The following is a 27,500-nucleotide window of genomic DNA, read 5'->3' as shown; positions in this document are numbered from 1 at the left end:
CCAGGGTCGAACTCGCAACCTCTCGCTTCCAAGGCAAGTGCGTTTACCACTCGGCCACCCAGACATCCCTGGGCGGTACTCGAATGGCAGATATTGCAATAATCGATGTTATATCAAGTTATGGCAAAAAGTGTACCGGTAGTTTTCGTGCATTTCCGGAGATATCCTCGACACAGACCAACACAGACCATAGAAACTTAGGGAGGTAAAGCAATGTTAATGTAATGTTTTGGTGGCACAAAAAGTAACAGACTGGCTGCCGCTTTTGCGAAGTGGGCAAATTTTAGATCGCGATATATCTGATTCGCGATACAGTAGGCCAAGTTGAGTCCTAAACTGCAAAAAAGAAAAAAGTTTTAGTTTATTTTTAGTTGTTATAATGTCTCGGTTTTAACATGTGAACACGAATTTGATTTTGATGAATACTGTCAGAGTTTTTCTTGGTGTTGTATGAGAAAGACAAAAAAACTACTCTCACCTCTACTGTTGCAGAAAAAAATCCTTCATAGGCTCTGCAATTGACAACCTCAGTCCAAAAACAAGGGCAAACTATTGTACAGCATATTTGCCAGTGTAATGTAAAGGAGGAGGGATTGCTAGTAAGAGAGACTGTGGAGCACCTTTCTCTGCAGTCTCATCCACCAGAGCTAAGAGCACTAAGAACCATAAAACACATGATAAAAGGGAGGGACGAAGAGGAGGGGGTTGGGTGGGCACAAGAGATAAAGTTGAAAAGAGAAAGTTAGTCCACTGTCCACTCTACAGTCTCTGACACAAAAGGATTGGCCCTCCCACTAACCATGCTGCCTAAGGGGTGTATGTGATGTGCGATGGGGTGTAACGTTTAAGGCTGCTGTACTTGAATACAATGTTTTTTGTCAGCTTCGACAAATGCATATGATACCCACCAGAACGCACAAAATATGACAACAAACGTAAGTTGCGACTCTTGACACTGATGAGTTTGATGAAGAAAACCGCCCAACGGTTAATTTTTATTTGATTAATTAGCATAGTTATGGAGCATTTTTGAGCAAATCATTGCACACTGACACTGAGACACACACACATACCAGGCTAGGGAGACAAAAATCCTCTCCTACCCTCATTCAGTCATCAGTACATGTACTTACTAGTACTATTAGTACTAAATTGACTGAATAAGCAAAAGGGGGAAAATTGAAGAAGAAAAAAGTCCAAAATCAAGAACAGTGGTAGCTGTCATGTCAGGCCTCAAATGAGATAAGACGACATACTAGAGCTCTCAATGAAGGGCACTGGGTGTTTTACCCTTGTCTACAGTGGAATCCCCATTTTAAGAACTCTAAAAATCTGAGAATTTGAGTTCTTAAAAATAAAATTGAGGGAATCTTAAAAAGGGGGTTTCAGCATATTTAGCCAAAATATATGCTCTCATAAAACGCCATTTGGCATTTGCAATGTCCCAATGGTGTCCTTTTACGACACTTGACAGATACCACTGTAGTAGTACTGTAGTGCTGAACATGTATAACGTATCAGATTTGAGTACATTAATTGGTATCCCCTTTTTATATTTAGTCAAGTTTTGACTAAATATTTTAACATCGAGGGGGAATCGAAACGAGGGTCGTGGTGTATGTGCGTGTGTCTGTGTGTCTGTGTGTCTGTGTGTGTGTGTGTGTGTAGAGCGATTCAGACTAAACTACTGGACCGATCTTTATGAAATTTGACATGAGAGTTCCTGGGTATGAAATCCCCGAACGTTTTTTTCATTTTTTTGATAAATGTCTTTGATGACGTCATATCCGGCTTTTCGTGAAAGTTGAGGCGGCACTGTCACGCTCTCATTTTTCAACCAAATTGGTTGAAATTTTGGTCAAGTAATCTTCGACGAAGCCCGGACTTCGGTATTGCATTTCAGCTTGGTGGCTTAAAAATTAATTAATGACTTTAGTCATTAAAAATCTGAAAATTGTAAAAAAAAATAAAAATTTATAAAACGATCCAAATTTACGTTTATCTTATTCTCCATCATTTGCTGATTCCAAAAACATATAAATATGTTATATTCGGATTAAAAACAAGCTCTGAAAATTAAATATATAAAAATTATTATCAAAATTAAATTGTCCAAATCAATTTAAAAACACTTTCATCTTATTCCTTGTCGGTTCCTGATTCCAAAAACATATAGATATGATATGTTTGGATTAAAAACACGCTCAGAAAGTTAAAACAAAGAGAGGTACAGAAAAGCGTGCTATCCTTCTTAGCGCAACTACTACCCCGCTCTTCTTGTCAATTTCACTGCCTTTGCCATCAGCGGTGGACTGACGATGCTACGAGTATACGGTCTTGCTGAAAAATGGCATTGCGTTCAGTTTCATTCTGTGAGTTCGACAGCTACTTGACTAAATATTGTATTTTCGCCTTACGCGACTTGTTTAAGGTACTGAACTTGTCAAATCCAGGTGCACGGAGCCCCTGGGGCTTTTAGTCATACCTCAGGCAGCTATCCGTTAGAAGAACTACCAAGTTTCATTGACTTGCACCCAAAGAGTCAAGAACTGCGATTTTTTTACGAATTAATTTCGTACTCGGACCCGGCTGGTCTTGACCTATTTTTGGATCTAAATTTAGATCAGGTAGATCACCACATCATGCACAAAAAGACACGTCACTAAAGCAAACTATGTCAGACATCATCATGATTTTGTGTAAAACAAAATGGAGGCCGGAATCACTCAAGTTGAATCGAACTCCGCCCAAACACCAACGTAATAACTAGGTTAATTTATGCACTCGCGTGAACAAGAAACTGTCGAGCTTCACAGATGTCGTCGTTGGGTAGTTTTGGGTTTGTTTTACTACCATAGGAGGATTTTTGAACTGTAAATGCACTCAGCTGCAACAAAAACGCAAAACGAAGGCTGTGAGCTGCACTGTGCCTTTAAGACCCCCGATTTAAGACTTCCTCCTTTTTAAGACCTTACTTTTTTAGATTTTTTGTTCATAGCCTGTGTAAATCTACCTCCAAGTTTAAGACCCCTCCTCTTTCAGGCCGGATTTTCTCAGATTTTGTTCAGTCTTAAAAGGGGGTTCCTCTGTATCCTTGTCCTATTACAAACGTGAACACATCTGCAGTAATGTAAAGTAGGCAAAATATCAGGCTTACTATTGCTGAGTAGTTATAAAAAATACTATCAAGAAAAGAATACAGTAGTTTGTTAAGTGTTCAGGTGTTACTGTTAAACTTCATGGTTGGCTGACACTGCAACAGTGACATGACAGTATTCAGAATTCTAATGCCGCTCTTCACACCTTAATCTAAGAAAAAGAATACAGTAGTTGGCTGACACTACAAGGGTAACAATGACATGACATTATTCAGCATTCCAATGCAAATTTGCCTTGTGAATGCTGTCACCGGACCCCATGGCTTTCAAAACATACCACACAATGTTTTGTCAGTTATATTTCTGAAGATAGGAACACGCAGTGCAATGTAGATATAGTGAGTGGGACCAGGCCATTAAAGACAGATTGATATCACTGTGTTGCCCTCAGCCTTTCATAGAATTTAGGAGTTGTGTGTGCTAGCTTGTATACATAGTGATATTGACAGTTCTAAGAATTTTATAGCTCAAGAATGCTTCCATAAGAGCACCACTAGATTTTCTTCTTTTCTGAAACACTGGCTGTTCATTTTCGTGGGCTGCCTTACGCCATTAGGGTATGTACATTTCTTCTTCTTCTTCTTCGATCATGGGCTGAAAACCACATCCACTCGTGTATTTGCACGAGTGTGTTTTTATGTGTGTGTCGTTTTTCCTCGCCATTTAGGCAGCCCGTGCACTCTTGGTCTTGTGCTTGCAAGTACATGTACCGTAAAATCCCTAGCAAACGCCCACCCCCCCTCCGCACAGATTTCGGGTAAAAGTAGGGGGTGGGCGTTTGCTAGGTATACACCCCTTTGCAAGATAAAGTGTCATCACATTTTCACGAGAGAAAAAAAAAAGATACAACCATGTGATTTATGCAATTCTAATGAAAAATAAACACACCGCTTGTTTAAACAAATAAAGATCAACATTCTGTGATGAAAAAAAAGAAAAAGAAGAAGAACACACGTGACCTTGATTCTTCTCATTCTTAGAATAAGTTCAGCACAATTCAGTTTTTGAGTCACTTGAGAAAAAGTGACTCTATGTAATCGGTCAGTGTTAGTCTGTCCGGCCGGCCGTCCGGCCGGCCGGCCGTCCGTAGACACCACCTTAACGTTGGACTTTTCTCGGAAACTATCAAAGCGATCGGGCTCATATTTTGTTTAGTCGTGACCTCCAATGACCTCTACACTTTAACGATGGTTTCGTTGACCTTTGACCTTTTTCAAGGTCACAGGTCAGCGTCAAAGGAAAAATTAGACATTTTATATCTTTGACAAAGTTCATCGGATGTGATTGAAACTTTGTAGGATTATTCTTTACATCAAAGTATTTACATCTGTAGCCTTTTACGAACGTTATCAGAAAAACAAGGGAGATAACTAGCCTTTTCTGTTCGGCAACACACAACTTAACGTTGGGCTTTTCTCGGAAACTATAAAAGTGACCGGGCTCAAATTTTATGTGAACGTGACTCATTGTGTTGTGAATAGCAATTTCTTCCTGTCCATCTGATGCCTCATATAATATTCAGAACTGCGAAAGTGACTCGATCGAGCGTTTGCTCTTCTTGTGTATTCTTGTTCATTTTCATTTTCATTACTTTATTGTCCCATCGCTGGGAAATTCGGGTCGCTTCCTCCCAGTGGAAAGCTAGCAGCAATGGAGTCGCGCTACCCAGGTGTCTGCGTGTTTAGGTGTATTCAGCCACCTGCACTTATGGCAGAATGACCAAGGTCTTTTACGTGCCATTGTGATGACACGGGGGTGGGACATGGCTTCCGTCTCTGGGTCTGCACATAAAGTTGACCCGTGTCCGTCCCGGCCCGAATTCGAACCTGCGACCTTCCGATCACAAGTCCAGTGCTCTACCATCTGAGCTACCGGGCCTATCTGAATCGGACAGAGGCTAGTTGTTTGAACTAAAACAATCAGTACCAGATCTGTTGGTGGAATAAGAGTGTGTGTGTGTGTGTGTGTGTGTGTGTGTGTGTGTGTGTGTGTGTGTGTGTGTGTGTGTGTTTGTGTGTGCAGGTCTGACAGAGACGGCCTCAGTGCTGCAGAAGGAGGCGGGTTTACCTCGCTGCTCCACCCCTCCTCCCCCACACCCAGCCAGTCCTCACATCTTCTCCCCCGTCCCTGTCACTCCTAAACTGGTCAGTCTCTGTGTTAGTTTCCCTTTGTTTTCACTTCATTTTGCAATTTGTCACAATTCGTTTGTTTTGTGTGTGTTTATGTATGTGTGTATGTGAGTGTGTTTGTGTATGTGTGTGTGTTTGTGTATGTGTGTGTGTGTGTATGTGTGTGTGTGTGTGTGTGTGTGCATGCTTGGGCCCCTATGGTTGGTATACATTTTAGAAATAAAATATTGTCTTGCCTTCACACTCGTAGTGAGATAAAAAAAAAAAATCTCCTCTGCATTTTACAGAAGCATAATTAAAAACTCTGATGCGGTGAAATAAAATATCGCTTTAAGTCCAGTATATTACAGAAGCATACAGGACAGTGGAACCCCCCTTTTAAGACCCCCCAAGTTAAGACTTCCTCCGTTTTAAGACCATGTTTTCTAACTACTTGTTCACAATCTCACCCCCCGCGGGTTTGGGGGAAGAATTTACCCGATGCTCCCCAGCATGTCGTAAGAGGCGACTAACGGATTCTGTTTCTCCTTTTACCCTTGTTAAGTGTTTCTTGTATAGAATATGGTCAATTTTTGTCGAGATTTTAGTCAAGCAGTATGTAAGAAATGTTAAGTCCTTTGTACTGGAAACTTGCATTCTCCCAGTAAGGTAATATATTGTACTACGTTGCGGGCCCCTGGGGCGAATTTTTGAGTCACTTGAGAAAAAGTGACTCTATGTAATCGGTCAGTGTTAGTCTGTCCGGCCGGCCGTCCGGCCGGCCGTCCGTAGACACCACCTTAACGTTGGACTTTTCTCGGAAACTATCAAAGCGATCGGGCTCATATTTTGTTTAGTCGTGACCTCCAATGACCTCTACACTTTAACGATGGTTTCGTTGACCTTTGACCTTTTTCAAGGTCACAGGTCAGCGTCAAAGGAAAAATTAGACATTTTATATCTTTGACAAAGTTCATCGGATGTGATTGAAACTTTGTAGGATTATTCTTTACATCAAAGTATTTACATCTGTAGCCTTTTACGAACGTTATCAGAAAAACAAGGGAGATAACTAGCCTTTTCTGTTCGGCAACACACAACTTAACGTTGGGCTTTTCTCGGAAACTATAAAAGTGACCGGGCTCAAATTTTATGTGAACGTGACTCATTGTGTTGTGAATAGCAATTTCTTCCTGTCCATCTGATGCCTCATATAATATTCAGAACTGCGAAAGTGACTCGATCGAGCGTTTGCTCTTCTTGTTTCTCTTGTTTAGAAATCCTCTTCCAAGTATTTCATCACACCTTGGTCAACTTCTTGAGATCTAACTGGCGGTCCTTCAGACAACTTTCGTTTTTCCTTTTCTTTCCCGTATTGCTGTTTTGTTATGTCTCTGTGTTCCCTCCACTCTCTCATTCTTTTTTTGTCAACAGAAAACTCGCGGGCACATACCGAAACATAGCCTGCAGCTTCGTTTTCAAGATATCTCAGGGCTTTCAGTTTGTATGTCACTGTATAGAATGTGTGCTTCGGCATGGTTGAACGTTACATCGGTGTTCAAACCAAACCTCGTATCGTCATTTTTGTTGTTTTGAGAAAAACGAAAAGAACTGAATTAAAAAATCACAAAATTAAATTCCAATAGTTTATGAATCTTTGTGATGTCAGAAGTGGGTTCCTGGTAAGAAATTGAGAATTCGTGGTCAGATGAAGCGGTCACGCTTCAATGAATGTTGATACGAGCTTTTCTCACAAAACGGTGCCCAAAAAGTGTGGAGATGCATGGTTTTTAGGGTAACAGTTTGTGTAAGAATACATGTTTTCTTTGTTAATGAGACGTAAATTGTTCACTTTTACACACACACACACACACACACACACACACACACACACACACACACACGCATGCACGCACGCACATATGCACGCACACAATCATTATGAATGTGCACATATCGTAGATAAAGGAGGCCAACCGTCTTAAAACTAATTTAAAAAACAAAAAACCGGGGTGGGCGTTTACTAGGTAGTGACCCCTCTGCACAACTTTTGGCCAAAAGTGGGGGGTGGGCGTTTGCTAGATACTGGGCGTTTGCTAGGGATTTTACGGTACATACAAAGGGGAATAAATTTAAGGCACTTAGCATGTCTGCACATCAGTTGACCTGGGAGACCTGTAGCAGAAATTGCAATGAAGCATTTCATAAATCATTTTCAAGCAGCAACAGAAAGAAGATGCAGATGATATGTCAAAAATAACTTAATTAACCTCGACAATACAATATTGATACTTGGCTGATTGTCGCGTTGTTGGTTGGTTTTAACTCTCAACCAATGAAATTCAATTCCCCAAACTGAAAGTGAAAGAGTGTTGTTGCTAGTGCACGTATGATCTGTGTCTCGATTCAGTAACAACAATCTGTGTGTGTGGGGTACGTGTGTGTGTGTGTCAATGTGTACATGTGTGTGAGGGTGTGCATTTGTGTGTGTTAGTGTGTATGTGGGGGACAATTTCAAGCTCACATGTATGTGAGTGTGTTTGAGTGGGAAAGAGAGAGAGAGAGAGAGTATTGAAAATAGTACTGGAAGTGGACTCAATGTCATTGTCAGCAAATGCAAAGTCAGCCAATTTACTATTCAGTTTCAGTTTGGACCCATTGATTGGTACATGTATGTATACATTTTTCCTACATTGTATTTGACAGGGGAGCAGGGCGCAGGACTTAATTGGTCCAAACACTTTTTTTCTCTTGGGATGTACACTACAAAACTTGGAAAGGATTTGTTTTGAACAAATTGTTTTCTTTAATCATCCAATGGCATACTAGTACTATGATACACAACCAAACTATAGAATAACAACAAGCTATAATAGCTAGCTCATACTGATGCTCTTCAGATTAGGGAACATTTGAATTTAGAGTGTACTTAACTGTAGCAATTAATCTGTCCTCAGTTCTGCGTCAAACTTTTTCAAGTTTATTTTATTGCTTGAATTCAGTTAATAAGAGTACAATGCACTGCAGTGTATCAAGTGTGACCTTGAAAGGTCCTTGAGTCTAGCTAGACAGACACTCAGTGTAAAGTGTGCACCGATACATGCAGTGCTGTTATGTAGCTCACTTTGGTTGCTCACTCAATGAATGAAACATTGTTACTGTTAGCATTTTTACTGGGGTTCAGTGCTTGTATAATTTATGACAATAAAATTCAAGTATTATAAATGTTATTTCAAGTGTATAACTAAGAAGTACATGTACTGTAACCTCGACAGCTCATCTTGAACTGCCATTCAACAATAATAGAAACATGAATTTTTTGAAGAGTTTAAATTGCACAGAGAGCTGAGATACTGTAACTTTGACAGGTAATCCTCTTGCATTGCTATTAACACTTTATTTTTAATTAAAAATAGTTAAATATTACAGTCTCAAGAGCTCTGATACTCACGCCAGTTAAGTATATAGTTCTATCAGTGAGTCGATGCACTGTTTGCTGACCCAAATAAAATAGCTAGAGCCAAGTTCTTTCCTTTGTCAGCCATATATGGGAGTTGAGTGTCCCTGTTTCTTTGTCGCCCACACCCTTTTCCGCAGAAATTAATCTGGCTGGCTGGCGGTTTGAGGCCTGTTTTTAGCTCAGTTACGTCATGAGTAATGTACGTGTCGGCTACTGCATGGTTGCTGCAAGACTTGGTCGTCTTCTTCAGGTCTTAAATTCATTGTGAGTTAAATGACACAGTTTAATTCAACAAGGTTAGTATTGCTTTGCGGCATTTTTTGGAGGTGAGTTTTGATTACAAAAAATCACCAGTAAAAATAGAGTTCATTTTGTGGGTGCATGTATGCTAGCGGCTGTCTGTTTGCTGTACATACCTTTGCAGGCGGAAGGTCATGTTTGAGTTTATACGGACTACCGGGTATGTTTAAATTCTGAAGAGACTATGCTGTAACTGTTGTTACAGTGCATTCAATGCATTTTGCAGGTGATAACTATAAGCCAGGTTTTGTTGTTAAATTGTTTGCATTTTGCATCTGTGGAGTAAGCCAGTTTTGCAGACAAAAATGGCCAACTTTGCGCTTTCAAATAAGGATGTTTGGACTTTACAGACAGTTTCTAGTCAATTCTGCAGTTTAAGTCAGCTGAATTATGCAATCATAAAGCCAATCATGAAGTTTTACTTTTTTAACTGTAAAACAAGAAGAAGAAAAAAAGTCGCGTAAGGCGAAAATACAACATTTAGTCAAGCTCAGTCGAACTCACAGAATGAAACTGAACGCATTGCATTTTTTCCGCAAGACCGTACACTCGTAGCATCGTCTGTCCACCGCTCGTGGCAAAGGCAGTGAAATTAACAATACAGAAAAGCGCGGTAGCGGTTGCGCTGAGGAGGATAGCCCGCTTTTCTATATCTCTATTCTTTTTAACTCTCTGAACGTGTTTTTAATCCAAACATATCATATCTATATGTTTTTGGAATCAGGAACAGACAACGAATAAGATGAAATTGTTTTTAAATCGAATTCGGAAATTTAGTTTTAATATTCAGAGCTTGTTTTTAATCCGAATATAACATAATTATATGTTTTTGGAATCAGAAAATAATGAACGATATGATAAACATATTTTTGGATCGTTTTATAGAAAATAATTTTAATTACAATTTTCAGATTTTTAATGACCAAAGTCATTAATTAAATTTTAAGCCTCCAAGCTGAAATGCAATACCAAAGTCCGGCCTTCGTCGAAGATTGCTTGGCCAAAATTTCAATCAATTTTATTGAAAAATGAGGGTGTGACAGTGCCGCCTCAACTTTTACAAAATGCCGGATATGACGTCATCAAAGACATTTATCAAAAAAAAAAAAATGTCCGGGGATATCATTCCCAGGAACTCTCATGTCCAGTTTCATAAAGATCGGTCCAGTAGTTTAGTTTGAATCGCTCTACACACACACACAGACAGACAGACAGACAGACACACACACACACACACACACACACACACACACACACACACACACACACACACACACACACACACACACACACACTCACACAGACTTACACACACACACACAGACACACAGACTTACACACACACACACACACACACACACACACACACACACACACACACACACACACACACACACACACATACACCACGACCCTCGTCTCGATTCCCCCCTCTATGTTAAAACATTTAGTCAAGTTGACTAAATGTAACAATGTGTGTCTGTGTAGTGTATTAAACATTTCGCAATACATCAAGGGCACATTGTAAGTTGTTAATTCAGGTAAATGCTTTGTATACAAATATTTACAGGCAGAGAACAGGTTAATGACAGATTCTTGATTACTCTGTACAAGTAATCAAGAATCTTGTCATTGAATTGTGTGGGTATCAAAGGATTTAATTCATTTTAAGGCCAATTATGGACTTGAAACTGGGGGCGTTTTCACTTGAAGCTCATACCCAGACCTTATACATGAAATGTTCTCTGTTCAAAGTATTTTCATCCTGCAAGAGTACCGTCTTTATTACCCCCCCCCCCCCTCCCCTATTATTTATTTACAGTATTTATTCAATTTTGTTGGTGCACATACAAAGATCACAGTGACTTTTAACTGTCGTGACATAATGCTTGCTTGGTTCACCACAAATAGTAAGGGGAAAAAGAACCCGGATGTTCACACAATATCGTGCTGCACAAAGAATGATAATACTTCCATTGTTCCAATATAGCGGTAATTAATCAGGGATGTGATATTGATACGCCCTTCTTGGATTTTGCAGAAGTTTCACTGAACTGACTCCAAATCCAAGAAAATCTAAACGGAACGTTCCAAAATCAAAACAAGAATCGCTAATGAGTTCTAAAAGATCCTCTATGACTGACTGCAAACTTGTTAAACAAATGTTGGGAATACAGGGAGGGTGGTGGGTGTAAGGTGCGTGACTGAGTGAGCAGAACTGATGTTTGTGTGAGTCCTGATTGCATTGTTCAAGACTCAGGACTCAAAGTTTTACTGTCCTTAATGACGGGCGCAGTGGCGTGGTGGTAGGACGTCGGCCTCCTAATCGGGAGGTCGTGAGTTCGAATCCCGGTCGCTGCCGCCTGGTGGGTTAAGAGTGGAGATTTTTCCGATCTCCCAGGTCAACTTATGTGCAGACCTGCTAGTGATTTAACCCCCTTCGTGTGTACACGCAAGCACAAGACCAAGTGCGCACGGAAAAGATCCTGTAATCCATGTCGGAGTTCGGTGGGTTATGGAAACACGAAAATACCCAGCATGCCTACTCAACGAAAGCGGAGTGAAGCTGACTATGCTCTCAGAGTATAGTTTGGGGAACCCAAATTGGCAAACGAGCTCACACGTAACCAGAACAATTCTGGAACGCTGAAGAAGAAGAACTGTCCTTAAAAAAACAAGGAAAATTGCCATGCAGTGTCAGGTGATAACAGACATCAAATACATCACATTTGCTAAGAATTAATAATTGCACTTAAAACTAACGACACTAAACCGTATCACATTTACTAAGAATTTAGAGTTGCACTTAAACACATCTAACATGACTGTATTAATTTAAAACTATTATAGATCTTGATATCCGTTTTAATTCACAGTGCATGATCAGCTCAGTTATGTGTTGACGTAATAATATTGCCCTACTTTTCAACTACCCTATTTTAATTGGAAATGCATTCGCTAATACTAGCAGACTGAGAACTGCAATTTTAAATTCTCCGGTTACAAATGGTTTTGCGGCATTATAACCTTGTGCGAACAATTAAAATACTATTTGAATAATAAGTTATGGTGGTTTAGTATCAATGAGACTAATTTCCTTTTCCCTCATAGAAATGAGACCAAGGGGTGGTGTGTGACGTGCCATTAGTTTGATTTTAATGAGTTTTTTGACACCAGGGAAGGTGAATGTTTCAAGGAGGTATAATCATTCCCGCCGCGAGTTAGGGGGAAGAATTTACCCGATGCTCCCCAGCATGTCATAAGAGGCGACTAATGGATTCTGTTTCTCCTTTTACTCTTGTTAAGTGTTTCTTGTATAGAATATAGTCAATTTTTGTAAAGATTTTAGTCAAGCAGTATGTAAGAAATGTTAAGTCCTTTGTACTGGAAACTTGCATTCTCCCAGTAAGGTAGTACATTGTACTACGTTGCTAGCCCCTGGAGCAAATTTTTGATTAGTGCTTTTGTGAACAAGAAACAATTAACAAGTGGCTCTATCCCATCTCCCCCCTTTCCCCGTCGCGATATAACCTTCGTGGTTGAAAACAACGTTAAACACCAAATAAAGAAAGAAAAGAAAAGAAAAGAAAGATATAATCATGAACTCTTCTGCACGCTTGTTCTGTAATTGGGCGCATGAGGAAAACTGTTCATAAAAGAAGTGATCTGACCCTGACCCTCTCCTTGTTTGTGCATGTGCATGGTTATTTTACCTTGGCGCGTAACAGGATTCGTGACTTTAAAGCTGTTCTCGCCATGTTTTTCCTCCCCTTGTATTCACAAATTATCGTGTCAGTAGCACATGTAATGACAACAGTAAGTGTCAAATGGATATCAACAGCAGATACAGTTGAACCTGTCTGTAACATTTTAGTAATACCAACCACTAAAGGGACCGGCCAGAAGTGGTCATTGCAAACAGGTGCTGCAGGTTGCTGTTGAAAGCTGAAAGTTGTTTAGAAAAAACTCAAAAGAGATCCTTGAGGGAAAGGTTGTAATAGGCAGGTGGTCATAAATATCAAGAGGTGGTCATTTGGGCAGGTTTGACTGTAGAAAGGAATGTATACGATCACAACCTTTCCTGTATTTTCAGAAAAAGAAAATAGTCCTTGACCTTACTCAGTCACGCGGTCCTTGTGTGATCTAGTTTTAAATGGAAGGCTGATTCATAAATCTTGACATCCACAGTGCTTGGCGGAAGTTGCCCTTTATGAGCCACTCTTTGGTCTAGGACATTTTCATTTTGCAGGCTTCTTTGTTAAGTTTACAAGCAGTTTTTAATTATTCGTAAGGGACTTGAGATTTCTGAGACAGGGACAAATATATGACGCAATTGACGAAGAGGTTGTGCGTCTTCATGCGTATTATAGAATGCAGTTTGAGCTTTTCTTTGATTAACTGATCGTTGATTTGGCTGTTCGCTTTTGGTTGGTTTTGCTCATTTCACAGTTGCTTGTGTGTTGAAAAAGAAGCAGGTTTGTGGAGACTGGATTTGTTGTTGTTGTAATAATTGTTGTTTTGGTTTTAGACACTGAGTTTCTATCTATATATATATATATATACGACTTGTGTCTGTCTGTGTGTGTGTGTGTCCGCAATGCACGGCCAAAGTTCTCGGTGGATTTTTTCAAATTTGGAGACCGTATTCCGCTACACCCCGGACACAACCTTATCGATGAGATATTTCAACACGTGCTCTAAGCGCACAGCGCTGAACCGATTTTGGTTTTTCTCTGGATCCATTCCCAGTAACTCTTCCTTATCTTCTCCAGTGTTTTCAGCCACGATTATCTCCCTTCCTCCATGCGGTGCGCCGGCAAAGCCGGCGTACACCCGGCATAGCCGGGTCCCCGGCGCAGCCGGTATTCGGCTCGACTTCTTCCCGGTGCAGCCGTACCCGGCGAAGCGGGTATTCATCTAGTACTGAATATACTGTCTGTGTTTTGTTCAAAAAGTTTGAAGAAAAAGGAGAAAGTAGGGGAAGAAAGGTCAAATCTTATGTTCCAATTCGGCAGAAATCTGAAAAATTTCACTGTGAAGTTTTCAAATTGGCTTCAACACCTTTGCATTCTTGTTTTTTAATTTTGGGGTGTCTCTTGTGGGTGAATCTTGCATTCTTGTTTTTTAATTTGGCGCCAAGTGGGTGAACCTGCAGTGAAATAATATTGCATAGTTCTTTCCTTGAGATTTAATCGTTCATTATGGAGGAGCCAGACTAAATCTTTGCTCACAGACTTTTGAGTGTTGACCATTAAATGATTAATCAAAGTCTTCAGATTAATGACTAACACTTGACTAAGCCTTTGGATTCTCGGGGTACATATGCCGCAGCAGCAATTTAATTCATTCCTCCAATGCACTCGGTTCTAAGAGATTCCTCTTCAGCTGTCCCGGCCGTCATGCGTGTCAGTCTGGCTGCCTTGACCTCTCCGGCACCACGTCTGCCTTATCCACTGTTGGCCTAGTGTTTTTCCTTTTGGGTTCCAGGAGTGTCAAGGGCCTGTCTGATGATTTTCGAGGGAGATTGCGTCATAGCGTTTGGCTGATCCACTCCCACTTCCTTTTCTTGATTTGTATCGATTGCTGTTTGTCTTGCTAGCTGTCCCACTCAGTGGTCTTCTTGGGCCTTTTAAATGGTCTTCGGTCACTGACACATACTTTATTTGATTTAGAATTACATGTAGTCATTCTTCTGACACCTGGCCGGTGACAGTGCATGCATCCAATAGTTTTGACATGTAGGAGGTCTGACTAAACAAATTTTGACATTTAGACCTTATTTTCAATCCAGGTCCCACTGACCAGGATTGCCCTCCAAGTATGGAAACAACACTGATGAGGCTTGAAACTACCTTCAGTTGCATACATTAAATTGTTTGGATGAATTTCCTGTTTTGCAGAGTGCTGCGTAAAGCCTAAGGTGCCTCCACTGAGACAGTAACATTCCTCTCTGCACCAGCCTGCGAGGAAGATGGAGGAGGAAGAGGCAAAAACAACTGGTATCCCAGAACTTGCAAATGGTATGGGAACACCGCAATACCCTAGTGCTTCCAGTGTCCCCGAAAACATGAGGTGGATTCGCATGGCACCGTCCGACAACAGTCTTCAAGAAAGCGGGGATGGTTTTTGCGAAATGTGAGGTTGACATGAAAACTAAATAGGGTTAAGTGGGCAAAATGGAACTGGGAAAAAATCTGAATTTAACTGATAATATGTGGTGAATCAAACATTTTGATTGTTCGATACAAGAAACAATTAACAAGTGGCTCTATTCCATCCCCCCCCCCCCCCCCCCCCCCCCCCTTTCCCCGTCGCGATATAACCTTCGTGGTTGAAAACGACGTTAAACACCAAATAAAGAAAGAAAGATTGTTCGATAAAGACACTGGTAAACTCTGAATTTTGATTTTAAGACTGAAAAAGGTGTGTATGTGTCGTGAAGTGGTTTGCATGTGAAATAAATGAAATTACTTTCATATGTACGTGTTCTGCCCTATTGCTCTGTCTCTACCCTTTTCACACCAAACACTTCAACAACAGAATTTGGGAGGATACAGGCTTATTATTTCCTCAACCAAAAACAACATAATTCTTCACTTCAAATACATCAATACGAATCAACTTTTCGACACACAGTTCACACAATCTTTTAGCTTTCACTCAATGCATGTAAATACATATTATAAAGATACTTTCTCAAATATAGATTAACGCACAAAAGAAGGTACTGACAGACACTCACGAGTTCGAATCACGGCTCACTGCATGTCGCCAGTTTCACTTCCTTGTGTCGCTGAATCCTCGTAGAGTAATGAATTCCCAAAAACTCTCATTGTAGATGCCAACACACCTTTCACGTTTCTCCCCGAGAAACCCTTCCGCCATTAGCGAAAACAACCGTCGTCAGCTACGACCGGCAACGATGAAGACTCCTTCGTCTAGTCATCCTGCGCCGATGTGGTCCCTTGCTCGCCACCATCGTCCCGCGCTCTGCCGTGTAAGGTCCCTCCCTCGTACACGCCATGGAAGACCCTCATGGAAACTCCTAAAGAATTTAACCAAGTTTTAATACAACATTCTCTAAAACCAACTCTTCTTCCAAACGTTCATGTACCAACTCATACATTCTCGTTCATTCTACGTTCACATTCCGTCCACATTCACTATCCAAACTAATGCTTAATCTATGAATAACACTGCCATACAAAGCAACACCGTCTTAAACATAACATAAATGCGTAACATTTATGTTCAAGAAATTCCCCATGAAAAACCGTGATACAATTACATCAAGAATTCTCTCAAAGCTTCACACTAAGATTTAGTGCACTTTGTATACCTAACCTTTACACTCCAGCTATGTATTCCAACGTCAATAATATACAACAAGGTAAATCATTTACCTTAAGAGACCCGTCTCTTGAAAGAGTACTTGTTCCCAGAACAAGACCGACACGCGCCGACAACCTTCCCGGTTGAAAATCTCAAACGCTGTGACGTTATTTACCCCAGACCAGCTACAGTTCTCATAAACACAACTCATGTCAAACTATGGTTTTCTCGTGCAAGGCACAAAACCCGTGATAACGCCTCTCCCGTCACCTACGCATCGCACTGCACTATTTAGGGAGGTTAAAATCACGACGTTGTTCACATCACAAATTATGCTACTCACATCTTTGTGACAGTATGTTTGTGGTGTTTGCATCAGAATTCAGGGAAGTAGGGGGAGAGAGTAAGGAGAGTTACATGTTATGTCTGGCTTTTAGTGTGTTTCATTGTAAAAGAGAACACACTCATCGCTTTTCCTCAGCAGTTTAGTGTTAATTGTTCCATTTCATCTGGCAGTATAATGCCTTTCTTATCACTCTCCTTTGTGTTTGGTTCATAATGAACACAGTTTCTGATGTTGAAACAATCAGTTGTATTCGACAGGCATGAAGACCATAACCAGACCATCCCAAAAGTCTTGTGGGGAGCTCCGCGCAAGGAAAAAGGAGACAGCCCCAAAGCTGATCCCAACAGCTCTGACAAACGAGGACCCGAACCCGATGCATCGCTGCCATCAATTCCAAGCATCCCTCGCTCAGGCACCAAAGCAGCTGTTGCGCAGAACAACAGGAAAAAATCAAAAGAGAAAAAAGGCAGAAAGAAGCTGGAAGAAGACTTGCTCCCTGGCGAAAACTCGGCAGTAAATCTACCTCCACGGCCCAAATCAAAACAGCGGATTCTGGAAGATGTTGAGCAAGAGAAAAGCAGAGCGCAGATCTCACTGGATAACAGGCTTGTTGAAGAGCTGAATTCGCTTCACCTGCACCAGGGAGAGGTAGAGGATATCTGTGCCCTGGCTCAGACGAGTGGAAACACACATGAATTTCTGAAGGGTGTGTGCAGCAGTTTGGAGAAGTTTAGGTCTTTGACAAGGTCTAATCTACCCGGCAGCATGGTTGAATCAGGCGAGGTCATGAAAAGCCTGATGGATAGCCTCAGTTGTTTGGGGGAAATCAAAGATGAGATTGAAAAGCAAGAAATGGAAGATCCGAAGAAAGAAAACGGAGGTGACTGCAGTAAGGACATGGAGCTGAGGAGCCAGCCATTAGAAAAGCGAGTTGCCATGGAGAGGGCTCATAACCTTTGGCGGAACAATCGTCTCACCACCCAACGCCTGTTCCACATCTATTGCTGTTATCAGGAACAAGACTTCGTCAGCCACAGGGATCAATTAGGTAAACTGGACAAATGCAACAACCTCTCTGGTTTGAGACAGACCCTGAACTTGACCACAAATTTGGACTACCAGTCTAGTTTGAAGGGGGGCCTCTCCAGTATCATGACCCTTGGAAAAAAGGAAGAAACCTCTGGACCAGAATCCAGTCAGGAGTGCCACCTCAGCGAGTTGTTGATGGGCGATGAGAGATCTGTCAGGTCAGCAGAACCAGTGGAACAGTCATTCTCCTTCCCAACCTCCATGGGTTACCAGACGCTGCCACTGACAGGAGGACTTGAACCCCTTGGGTTTGCCCAGGCCACCAAGTGTCTGGAGGCTGCTGCACTCTTCATCATTCGTTCCATGCTGATGGAGTTCGGGAACAGACCAGAATGCAAGATATCTGATCACCAAGACCTTAGAGGCTGCAGCAAGGACGTTGAAAAGGGAGAGAGAGAAGTTGCAGGGAAGGAGAAAATGCTGGAGAAGGGGAACGCAACGGAAGGAGACAAGAAACCTGAGCTTGAAACTGTTGATGCAGTTGAGGAAGATGCCCCTGAACCTGTTGTCCTGGAAAAATCCGACTTTGAGGAAAACGAAAAGGGAAAGAAGGAGATGACATCTGCGGACCCAGATCAAAATGCAGCGGACATACCGCCACCAAACATGTCAGAAGACTTCAAGGAAGACCCGATAAATCCATCGTCAAAAGAAGCACCTCTGTCCAAGCAAGATGGTAAAGGACGCACACAGAACAGAAAGATGAGGAAACCCAAGTCTGGATTTTCATCCACCAAGGCAAGACAGCAGACGCCAGAGCCCATTTCAACTGTACCAAATGTGACTGATCTTGAAACCAGTAGAGCCACAGACGAAAAGAACACTGGAATGAAAACGGCAAGAGATTCAGACATCCAAACCACAGGCGCCTTGCTGATAAAGAAGCTGTTGCTGAATGAGAAGACAGAAAATGACATTTCTGAAAAGAACGTCTGTTCACAGAAAACCCTGGCCCCAGAACATGCACTGCAAGGATCAGATGGTGATAGCTTCTCAGAAAAGAACAGGGATGAGAAGGAAGATATGCTTCAAACTGAAGATCTATTTGCTCAAAATACTCTTCGTGAAGACCAGGATGCTGCTGGAGATGATGATGATGATGATGATAATGATGATGATGATGATGTTGCACGGCTGGTTGAAGCTGAACAGAACCATCTTCTGGAACCGGAGTCTACTGTTCAGAACGCTCAGCAAGATGACGACCTGACCCAAAATCTGGATGGCACTGTTGTGGATCACAACCCAGACCTGAACAGGACTCATGAGGATGCTTTTGATTTCATGCAGAAGCGCATGACTGCCAGAGAACAAGAAACATACCCTGCAGCCACCAAGGAGGTAAGGAAGCACCACAGTCTTGAGTTCCAAACAGCTTTTGACAAAAAAGAGGGAACCCCTACAGCTGCACCAGCAGGTCTCACAAGAGCACTTGCCAGAAAGAACCCAGCTCACGGAAAGCTATTGAATATTTTGACAGCAGGACAGCTGCTGCCTTTACCAAAAGATGAAAACGACTATATGCCCAGAAAACCATCAAGAGTTGATATCCAAGGAGCAGTTGTCGTGATGTTAACAAACAGCGACACTGCCAGTGGAGGGGGATCAGGTGGCAAGGGACAGGGAGACAACTCTGTCAACTCTGGCAGCAAAGTAAGTATAGGTGACTGTTGTGGTTACATTGTCTTCTTTCTTCTTGTTGAGAGTGAATAATGCTCCCTGACTCTCTCTGTGACAGGGGAACCGCAGGTTCGTTTTTTTTTCCTCAGATAAAACAGAAGTGGGAATTAGACCCATTCAGTGCTTTACAACAACAAGTTCCAAACACCCTAACAGTAACATGAGCACAAGCAAATTCGCACGATGATAAATAACATGAAAGTATCAACACCAAAATTAATTTATACTGTTTTGGGCTTTCCTCTTCTAAATGTAAAGATTTACATTTGAGAATACTGCAGACCTTACTCCTATCTAGTTTTTTTATGTGAGCCTTAACAAGGACAAGCAAACAAACATGGGCGCCTCCTATCGTTTTCAGGGAGGAGATGGAAGTGGGCAAAGCCGGGGAGGCGCTCGACCCAAGACCACCAGGACCGGCAGCAACGGCGGAGGAGGAAGAGACGATGAGGATGAAGACCGCCGGCCTCCGAAGCGAAACCTCCCACTTGACTTGCCACTTGGGTCAGACATTGCTTCTGTGGAAAACCCCAAAGGTCAGGGTGTGGTGCCACCTGATAACTTCAAACGACACCGCAAGAAACAGCATGGGGCCATTTCTAATGAAGAGCTTTGTCAATGCTTGGGACAAGCGGTAAGTGGTGGTGTTTTCTCTTCTTCGGTATTGGCAAATTCTAAGACATGAATAATGGTAATATATTTGAAATCATGTTTTGGGGCAAAAAGCGATGTTTGTATTAAACATTTCAATTATTTTTTTAAATGGATGGACTTAAGAGTTGAGTTAAAGATGAATAGCTCCTAAGGAAAATGACAACTGCAGAAAACTGAGGGGAGGGGAGTTTCAAAAATTAGATATAAAACAGTACTTGGTTTTTTTTTTTAAATGAAAGTTTTGTGTTTCTGACAAAACAGATTGGAAAAATATTGAAGATAATAAAGAAACAAATCGCATAAGGCAATGGTACTACATTTAGTCAAGCTGTCGAACTCACAGAATAAAACTGAATGCACTGCATTTTTTTCACACAAAAAATACAGCTGCGTCGATCCCTGCGAGAAGGAAATCGCTCATTTTTTACATGCAAAACAAAGTGAAATTGATAAGCTAGAATAGCTCGGTAGCGTATTGCGCTAAGCAGGAAAGCGCGCCTTTCTGTATTCTTTTTAACTTCCTGAGCTTGTGTTTAATACAGACATAAGATATCTATATGTTTTTAAAATCAGGAAATGATAAAGATTAAGATGAAATCATTTTTGGACCGATTTCAAAAATTTCCATCGTAGTACCTAATTAACCTTTGATCGTTAATTGTGATCACATTTGTAGAGTAAACATAACATATGTACATATTTACAGATTCTGAATTTGATAAAAAATACGATGAAATCAATTTTGAATCTGTTTGCAAAAATGTAATCTTAATGAAAACGTTAATGAGCAAACTCATTAATTAATTTGTAAGCCTCCAAGCTGAAATGCAATACCAAAGTCTGGCCTTCGTCGAAGATTACTTCACCAATCTTTCAACAAAATTGGTTGGAAAATGAGAGCTTGACAGTGCCGCCTCAACTTTTACAAAAAACCGGATATGACGTCATCGAAGACATTTATCGGAAAAATTAAAAAATAGTCTGGGGATATAATTCCCAGGAACTCTCATGTGAAGTTTCATGAAAATCGGTCCAGTAGTTTTCTCTGAATCGCTCTACACACACACACACATTCATACATAGATACATACATACATACATACACACACCAGGCTCTCATCTCGATTCCCGGTCAACGTTAACACATTTAGTCAAATCTTGATTAAATGTAAAAAGAAAGACAAAAGTAGTAAGAAGATCAGGAAATCTGATCTGCATTTCAGGGGTCTGGAATTGAAATCCTCCGTCAGTCGGGCCGGGCGGGAGAACTGAACCGATGCCTGTTGCTGTGCCTGCACGAAACCAGCCGTGTCACGTCCCCATCACCCGAAGATCTGACATGCTGCACATGCGCCATCCTCCATTCCCTGCTGTCCCATTTCACCAACAGCGCGCATGACAGCGGGGAGTGTTCCATGTGCCAGCAGCTCTTTACGCTGGTTCAATTCCACGTCCTGGAGTGTCTGGCGTGGAGGAGGGAGGGAGAGGAGGAGGAGGAGGATTTGTCGCTTAACATCTGTCACAAGATGCGGCAGGCCGGCCTGTTTGCTGAGGAGGGTGTGACGTCTGCTTCTCCTAGGGTGAGTTGTTGGACAGGGGTTGAAGGGGGGCTTGTAGCTCAGTTGGTAGAACACTGGCCTTATGATCCTTGAGTCACGGGTTCGAATCCAGGCCAGGACTGACAGGAGTCAACTTTATGTACAGACTCAGTGGTTGTATCTATATTCTTCCCCCGTGTCACTAGAGCGGCACTTTGAAGACCTCGGTCATTCTGTTATAAGTGCAGGTGGCTGATTACACCTGAACACGTACACACCTGGGTAGAGCGACTCTTGTTGCTGCTAGCTTTCCACTAGGTGGAAGCGACCCGAATTTCCCAGCAATGGGATAACAAAATATTGGAAATGAAAAGAAAAACACACAAAAAATGGTATTGGAGGTAGATGAAAGAAAGAGTATCAAGAAGAGGCAACATTTTTTTTGACTCACATGCGAAGCAAAAGTGAGTCTATGTACTCACCCGAGTCGTCCGTCCGTCCGTCCGGACGTCCGGACGTCCGGACGTCCGTCCGTCCGTCCGTCCGGAAAACTTTAACGTTGGATATTTCTTGGACACTATTCAGTCTATCAGTACCAAATTTGGCAAGATGGTGTATGATGACAAGGGCCCAAAAAACATACATAGCATCTTGACCTTGCTTCAAGGTCAAGGTCGCAGGGGCCATAAATGTTGCCTAAAAAACAGCTATTTTTCACATTTTTCCCATTTTCTCTGAAGTTTTTGAGATTCAATACCTCACCTATATATGATATATAGGGCAAAGTAAGCCCCATCTTTTGATACCAGTTTGGTTTACCTTGCTTCAAGGTCAAGGTCACAGGAGCTCTTCAAAGTTGGATTGTATACATATTTTGAAGTGACCTTGACCCTGAACTATGGAAGATAACTGTTTCAAACTTAAAAATTATGTGGGGCACATGTTATGCTTTCATCATGAGACACATTTGGTCACATATGATCAAGGTCAAGGTCACTTTGACCCTTATGAAAAGTGACCAAAATAAGGTAGTGAACCACTAAAAGTGACCATATCTCATGGTAGAAAGAGCCAATAAGCACCATTGTACTTCCTATGTCTTGAATTAACAGCTTTGTGTTGCATGACCTTGGATGACCTTGACCTTGGGTCAAGGTCACATGTATTTTGGTAGGAAAAATGTGTAAAGCATGTGAGTCGTATGGGCTTTGCCCTTCTTGTTAACCAATTATTGCGAGTATGGCTGTAGTAAGCAATAATTGATAGCTAGCTTTCAGCCCCTGATGACTTGAAATCTCCTGAGACACCTCTTCTCCAATCTTTTCTCTTAATGAAAACATGGTATTTTCTGACATGGAATCCAGAGCTGAGCTTTGGCTTAAAAGATTAGATACACGTATGACATGGAATTTTTGTTTGATTGTTTCTGGGGATTTATCTGTCTTATTGTTGGGTAAATATAGGCTTCTCGGAATGATTTTTTTTATTTGATTCACACATTTTCACAGATATTGTGATGTTTAACTGACAGGTGTGGATGAAGGTGAGGAAGTACCTGAGCGCTGCCCTGGGTCCAGTCATTCTCTTGGACATCACCACACAGGGGGGAGAGTTTGGACAGTTGGAGCTACACGAACGCACCGAACCCTTACCGCACACCACCAACTCTACCACCATGGATCCACACCCCCATCCTCTCCCATCACCCAGGACCAAATCCGCCCCTGAACAGTTCCCCCTAGAGGGTCACACACAAAATGGGGCTGCTGTTGCTGCATCGACTTCTTTGTCGCACACTGCGTCAGAGTTCAGCCAAGCCATCATGCCGAAACCATCTCAGGGCCCCCAGTTGCGGCGACGTCTCAGCACCAAGGTAATTCTACAAAGAACCATTCCTGAAGAACCGCCCTCGCCGAGCGCTTCGTCCGTACCTCCTGCCACTCCTGTGACAGAAACAGAGGAGGATGTCTTTAAAGAGGAAAGTGTGAAGATGAAAGTGGAAACGATCGTCACTCTTCCGAGTCATTTTCCACAGAGGGCTCCAGAGACACCGGATGAGCAGGAAGACATCATGGCAATCATCCGTTCGTACGCTAAAGGGAGAAAAGAGGAAGCGTCGAGGAAATATAGTGATGACCCCTATGCCACCCAGCGTGTGTACGGAGGAATGGGAACCATAAGCATGCCGGAGATGCAGAATCGACTGATTCGAGTGGAGCAGAACTTGTCTGTGGAGATGAAGCCCACAGGTACAGACTGCTTCTTTTCTTTCCTTCTTGGTTTGCTTATTTGTGTGGGTGGTGTTTTTTTTTTTTAATGCTGTGTGTGTGTGTGTGTGTGTGTGTGTGTGTGTGTGTGTGTGTGTGTGTGTGTGTGTGTGTGTGTGTGTGTGTGTGTGTGTGCAAGTGTTTGTGTGCATGCATGTGAGTTCTGTATGCCTTCCTTTCTTTATTTTACCAGTCAATTTTGTTCTCACAGGAGTTTTAATTACCCTCTTTCACTTAGTGGCTCTTGTACAGTACAGGCATTTTGTTACAATCGCTTTGAACCGAGTTATGTAGGTTTAGGATTTGTGCTTATTTATATTATAAGGCAGAAGTAGGTATGAGTCGAAACGTAAATGGATTTCATGGCTTATAATTCTAGTCACTGTTTAGTGTTTAGAAACGTTCACTGAGTGGTTGCCAAGATAAAGTAGCGGTGTTGTGTACTGTCATCAGGCGTGCCAGGCATCGGAGAGGTGGTGTACGGCACGCGTCAGCAGTTGTTGTTGGTTGCACGCAACTGGGCCCAGGAGAGGGACGAGTGTAAGGCTAGCGGAAAATGTCGCTACCAGCACCGCGAGGAGGGCGTCATTCTGCATCCTTTCAAGGTCAATTATTCTTTAATTTTTTGGTCTTTTTGTGTGTGTTTTATTTATTTTATTTTTCTAGAAAAAAGGAGTTATTTTGTTTACAAATGAGCTAGTGAATTTGATGTATTTTATGTTTTAAACCGCCTGACACTGCAAGGCAATTTTCCTTGTTTTTAAAAGGACCTTAGATTATTTAGTCTTCAGTCTTTGAGTCTTGAGCAGATTTTTACACAAAATATGTTAGCTGGGGAGGCCCGTACTTGTTAGCATTCAATGCAAACCTGCCTGTGAAAGACAGTTTTGCTGTATGTTTTTATTTCCTGGAAAGAGGTAACATAACATTAGAAAGAAAACTGCTTTGTTTTTGCCATCACAGCTGTCACAGAGCCAGCTTCCATTCTATAACGTTTGTCTGTATCTATCGTATGAAGCATGAATTCTATATCTCCCTTTGCATTATTATACTCGCAGAACTAGCTGAACTCGTAGAACCAGCTGAAGATGGTGTTTTTGTTTAAACAGAAAAAGCTGAAGATTCTGCATACGCGTTATCAGAAGCACATGCAGTGGGAGAGACTGATCCACCTTGGCAACGGAGTGACAGGCAAATGTCACCTGTGCATCGATCGTACGACCGACTTCAAGTTCTGCTGCAAAAAGGTGTGCATGCATTTTTGGATAATTTGGTAATTTTTAGTAGATGTAAGTAAACGTCGCCTCCAAGAAAGAGTCATGCTCGTCCCATGTAATTGGTGGCTCCAAGAAATTGTCAGTTATCATACCCCAATTGCATGTACATGTACCCATGTATAACGATGGACTGTACATTTAGAGTTGAAATGTTTGTCTCTCAGTGTATGTGTCAGTGAAGGGTAATGTCTAATGAGGACAAAAGATGGGTGCGCTTTACCTGGAACTGTCAAGAACAACTGCTAGGAGACAGCATTCTTTGAACAGTGTCTGTGCGGGTGGGGGGGGGGGGGTCAATTAAAATTTGGTGTCATGGTGTGCATGAGCCTTTTTCTGTCAATATCTGACAGTTTTCACTAATTTTAAGTTTCCTTGTCACGTTAGATGCACATCCTGCAGTATGAAGACCAAGAACTGGAGATCTGGAGCGAGCTGAGTCATCCACACATCGTCGACTTCTATGGTGCCATCCGCCATGGAGAGAAGATCTACTTGTTCGCAGAGTTCATTGATGGTAGGCTTTGTCTTTATGCATCTGCTTGGTTTGATGTTTGGTTGAGAAATTAGGTGTGTGTGTGTGTGTGTGGAGAAGAGCTTTGTTGGAAAAAGCAGGGAAGGGAGGTAATAGGCACTGCTCATGCAGTTGTCTGACACATCTGTAATTTGATGTTTGGTTGAGAAAGTAAGTGTGCCTGCGTTCATGCATTTGTGTGTGTGTGTGCGTGCCTACCTGCGTGTGTGTGCGTGTTCTCATGCGTGTGTGCGTATGTGTGTGCACGTTCATCCATGTTCCCCCTGCGGGTTAGGGGGAGGAATTTATCCGATGCTCCCCAGCATGTCGTAAGAGGCGACTAACGGATTCTGTTTCTCCTTTTACCCTTGTTAAGTGTTTCTTGTATAGAATATAGTCAATTTTTGTAAAGATTTTAGTCAAGCAGTATGTAAGAAATGTTAAGTCCTTTGTACTGGAAACTTGCATTCTGCCAGTAAGGTCATAAATTGTACTACGTTGCAAGCCCCTGGAGCAAATTTTTGATTAGTGCTTTTGTGAACAAGAAACAATTGACAAGTGGCTCTATCACATCTCCCCCTTTCCCCGTCGCGATATAACCTTCGTGGTTGAAAACGACGTTAAACACCAAATAAAGAAAGAAAGAAAGTTCATCCATGTGTGTGTGGAGAAGGGGGTAAAAAGCAGACAAGGGAAGGGAGGTAATAGACACTGATCATGCAGTTGTCTGACACTGAGCAAAATGTGTAGGTCATTGAAATTGCAACCTTCTTGAATCACTCCTCCCATATATATGACATCTATTGGTTACCCCACAATGTCACCAGGGGGCAGCCTGGCAGCACTGGTCAAGGAGCAGTGGACTGTCGGAAAACGACTCAGTCACTGGATGGCGCTCAACTATTTCCGTCAGCTGCTACACGTGCTGACCTACCTAGAGTCCATGGGGGTTCTGCATGAAGACATCAAAGGTGGGCATGTTTGCTGCTGCCGCTCTTTATTTCTGGTATTCGGTATTGGTATTGATAATGGTATTGTATGGTCCTGTGAGATTACACTCATGGAAATTGGGGTTGCTTTCTCACTGGGGAAAGCGAGCTGCCAATGCCTTACAGTATGGTGCTACCCATTTTTTTTTCTCTTTTTCCTGCGTGTGTGTAGTCATGTTTCCAAGCCTGAGACTTTTGCTGTGAACTTGGGATCTTTATCATGTGCATGCGTCCACACAGGGGTGTTAAGACACTGAATATTATAGTGACAACTCTATTTCAATGTTTTTAAAAATCTTAAAAAAATAGGAAGAGTGTTAAAATTGAGGTAATTTTACCAGACCTGGGAACCCATACGATTTTGCCGTATTTTGTATGCCTTTTTGACTAAAATACAATCAGTACAGTTGTTTGAAAAAGAATACGATGAGAAAAGTTCCTTGACAGCTTCTCTTCACAAGCGCATCCCTGTCTATTTACTGGGGCACTGTTTATTTTAGTGATTAAAAATAACTTTATAACTGGGCATTTGATCAATGATTACAGCTTTTGGCATTAAACATTGAAAGAATCATTAGTTTTAACGGTGCAAGGGACGCGTGCGAAGCATGTTTGAATCATGGATATTCAAATGTTGTGTGGATGTGAATGAATGTACATGTGCTACAATGCTATCATTGAGGAACAAACAACAACTCCAATTATAAGTTCCCTCCACTGTATTGGGTAAATTCAAGGATACAGTTATGATACATACACACACATACACACAATCATGAATAGAAAGATAT

General features: G+C 41.8%; 1 protein-coding gene across 1 annotated transcript; it reads left to right on the top strand.

Annotated features, from left to right (window-relative positions):
* Nucleotides 1-8,895: 8,895 nt before the first annotated feature.
* On the top strand, nt 8,896-26,966 carry LOC138983068 (uncharacterized). Its single transcript, XM_070356473.1, has 10 exons — nt 8,896-9,022; nt 14,927-15,161; nt 16,962-19,446; nt 19,835-20,107; nt 21,351-21,707; nt 23,197-23,914; nt 24,386-24,537; nt 25,042-25,179; nt 25,594-25,723; nt 26,548-26,966. Exons 2-10 carry the CDS (start codon nt 14,998-15,000, stop codon nt 26,964-26,966), a joined length of 4,836 nt encoding a protein of 1,611 aa, XP_070212574.1. The 5' UTR covers nt 8,896-9,022; nt 14,927-14,997.
* Nucleotides 26,967-27,500: the final 534 nt, after the last annotated feature.

Source organism: Littorina saxatilis, linkage group LG12 (assembly GCF_037325665.1).
Source record: "Littorina saxatilis isolate snail1 linkage group LG12, US_GU_Lsax_2.0, whole genome shotgun sequence".
NCBI lineage: Eukaryota > Metazoa > Mollusca > Gastropoda > Littorinimorpha > Littorinidae > Littorina > Littorina saxatilis.
The sequence above is the reverse complement of the archived record's forward strand: the minus strand, read 5'-3'. Positions and strand labels throughout refer to the sequence as shown.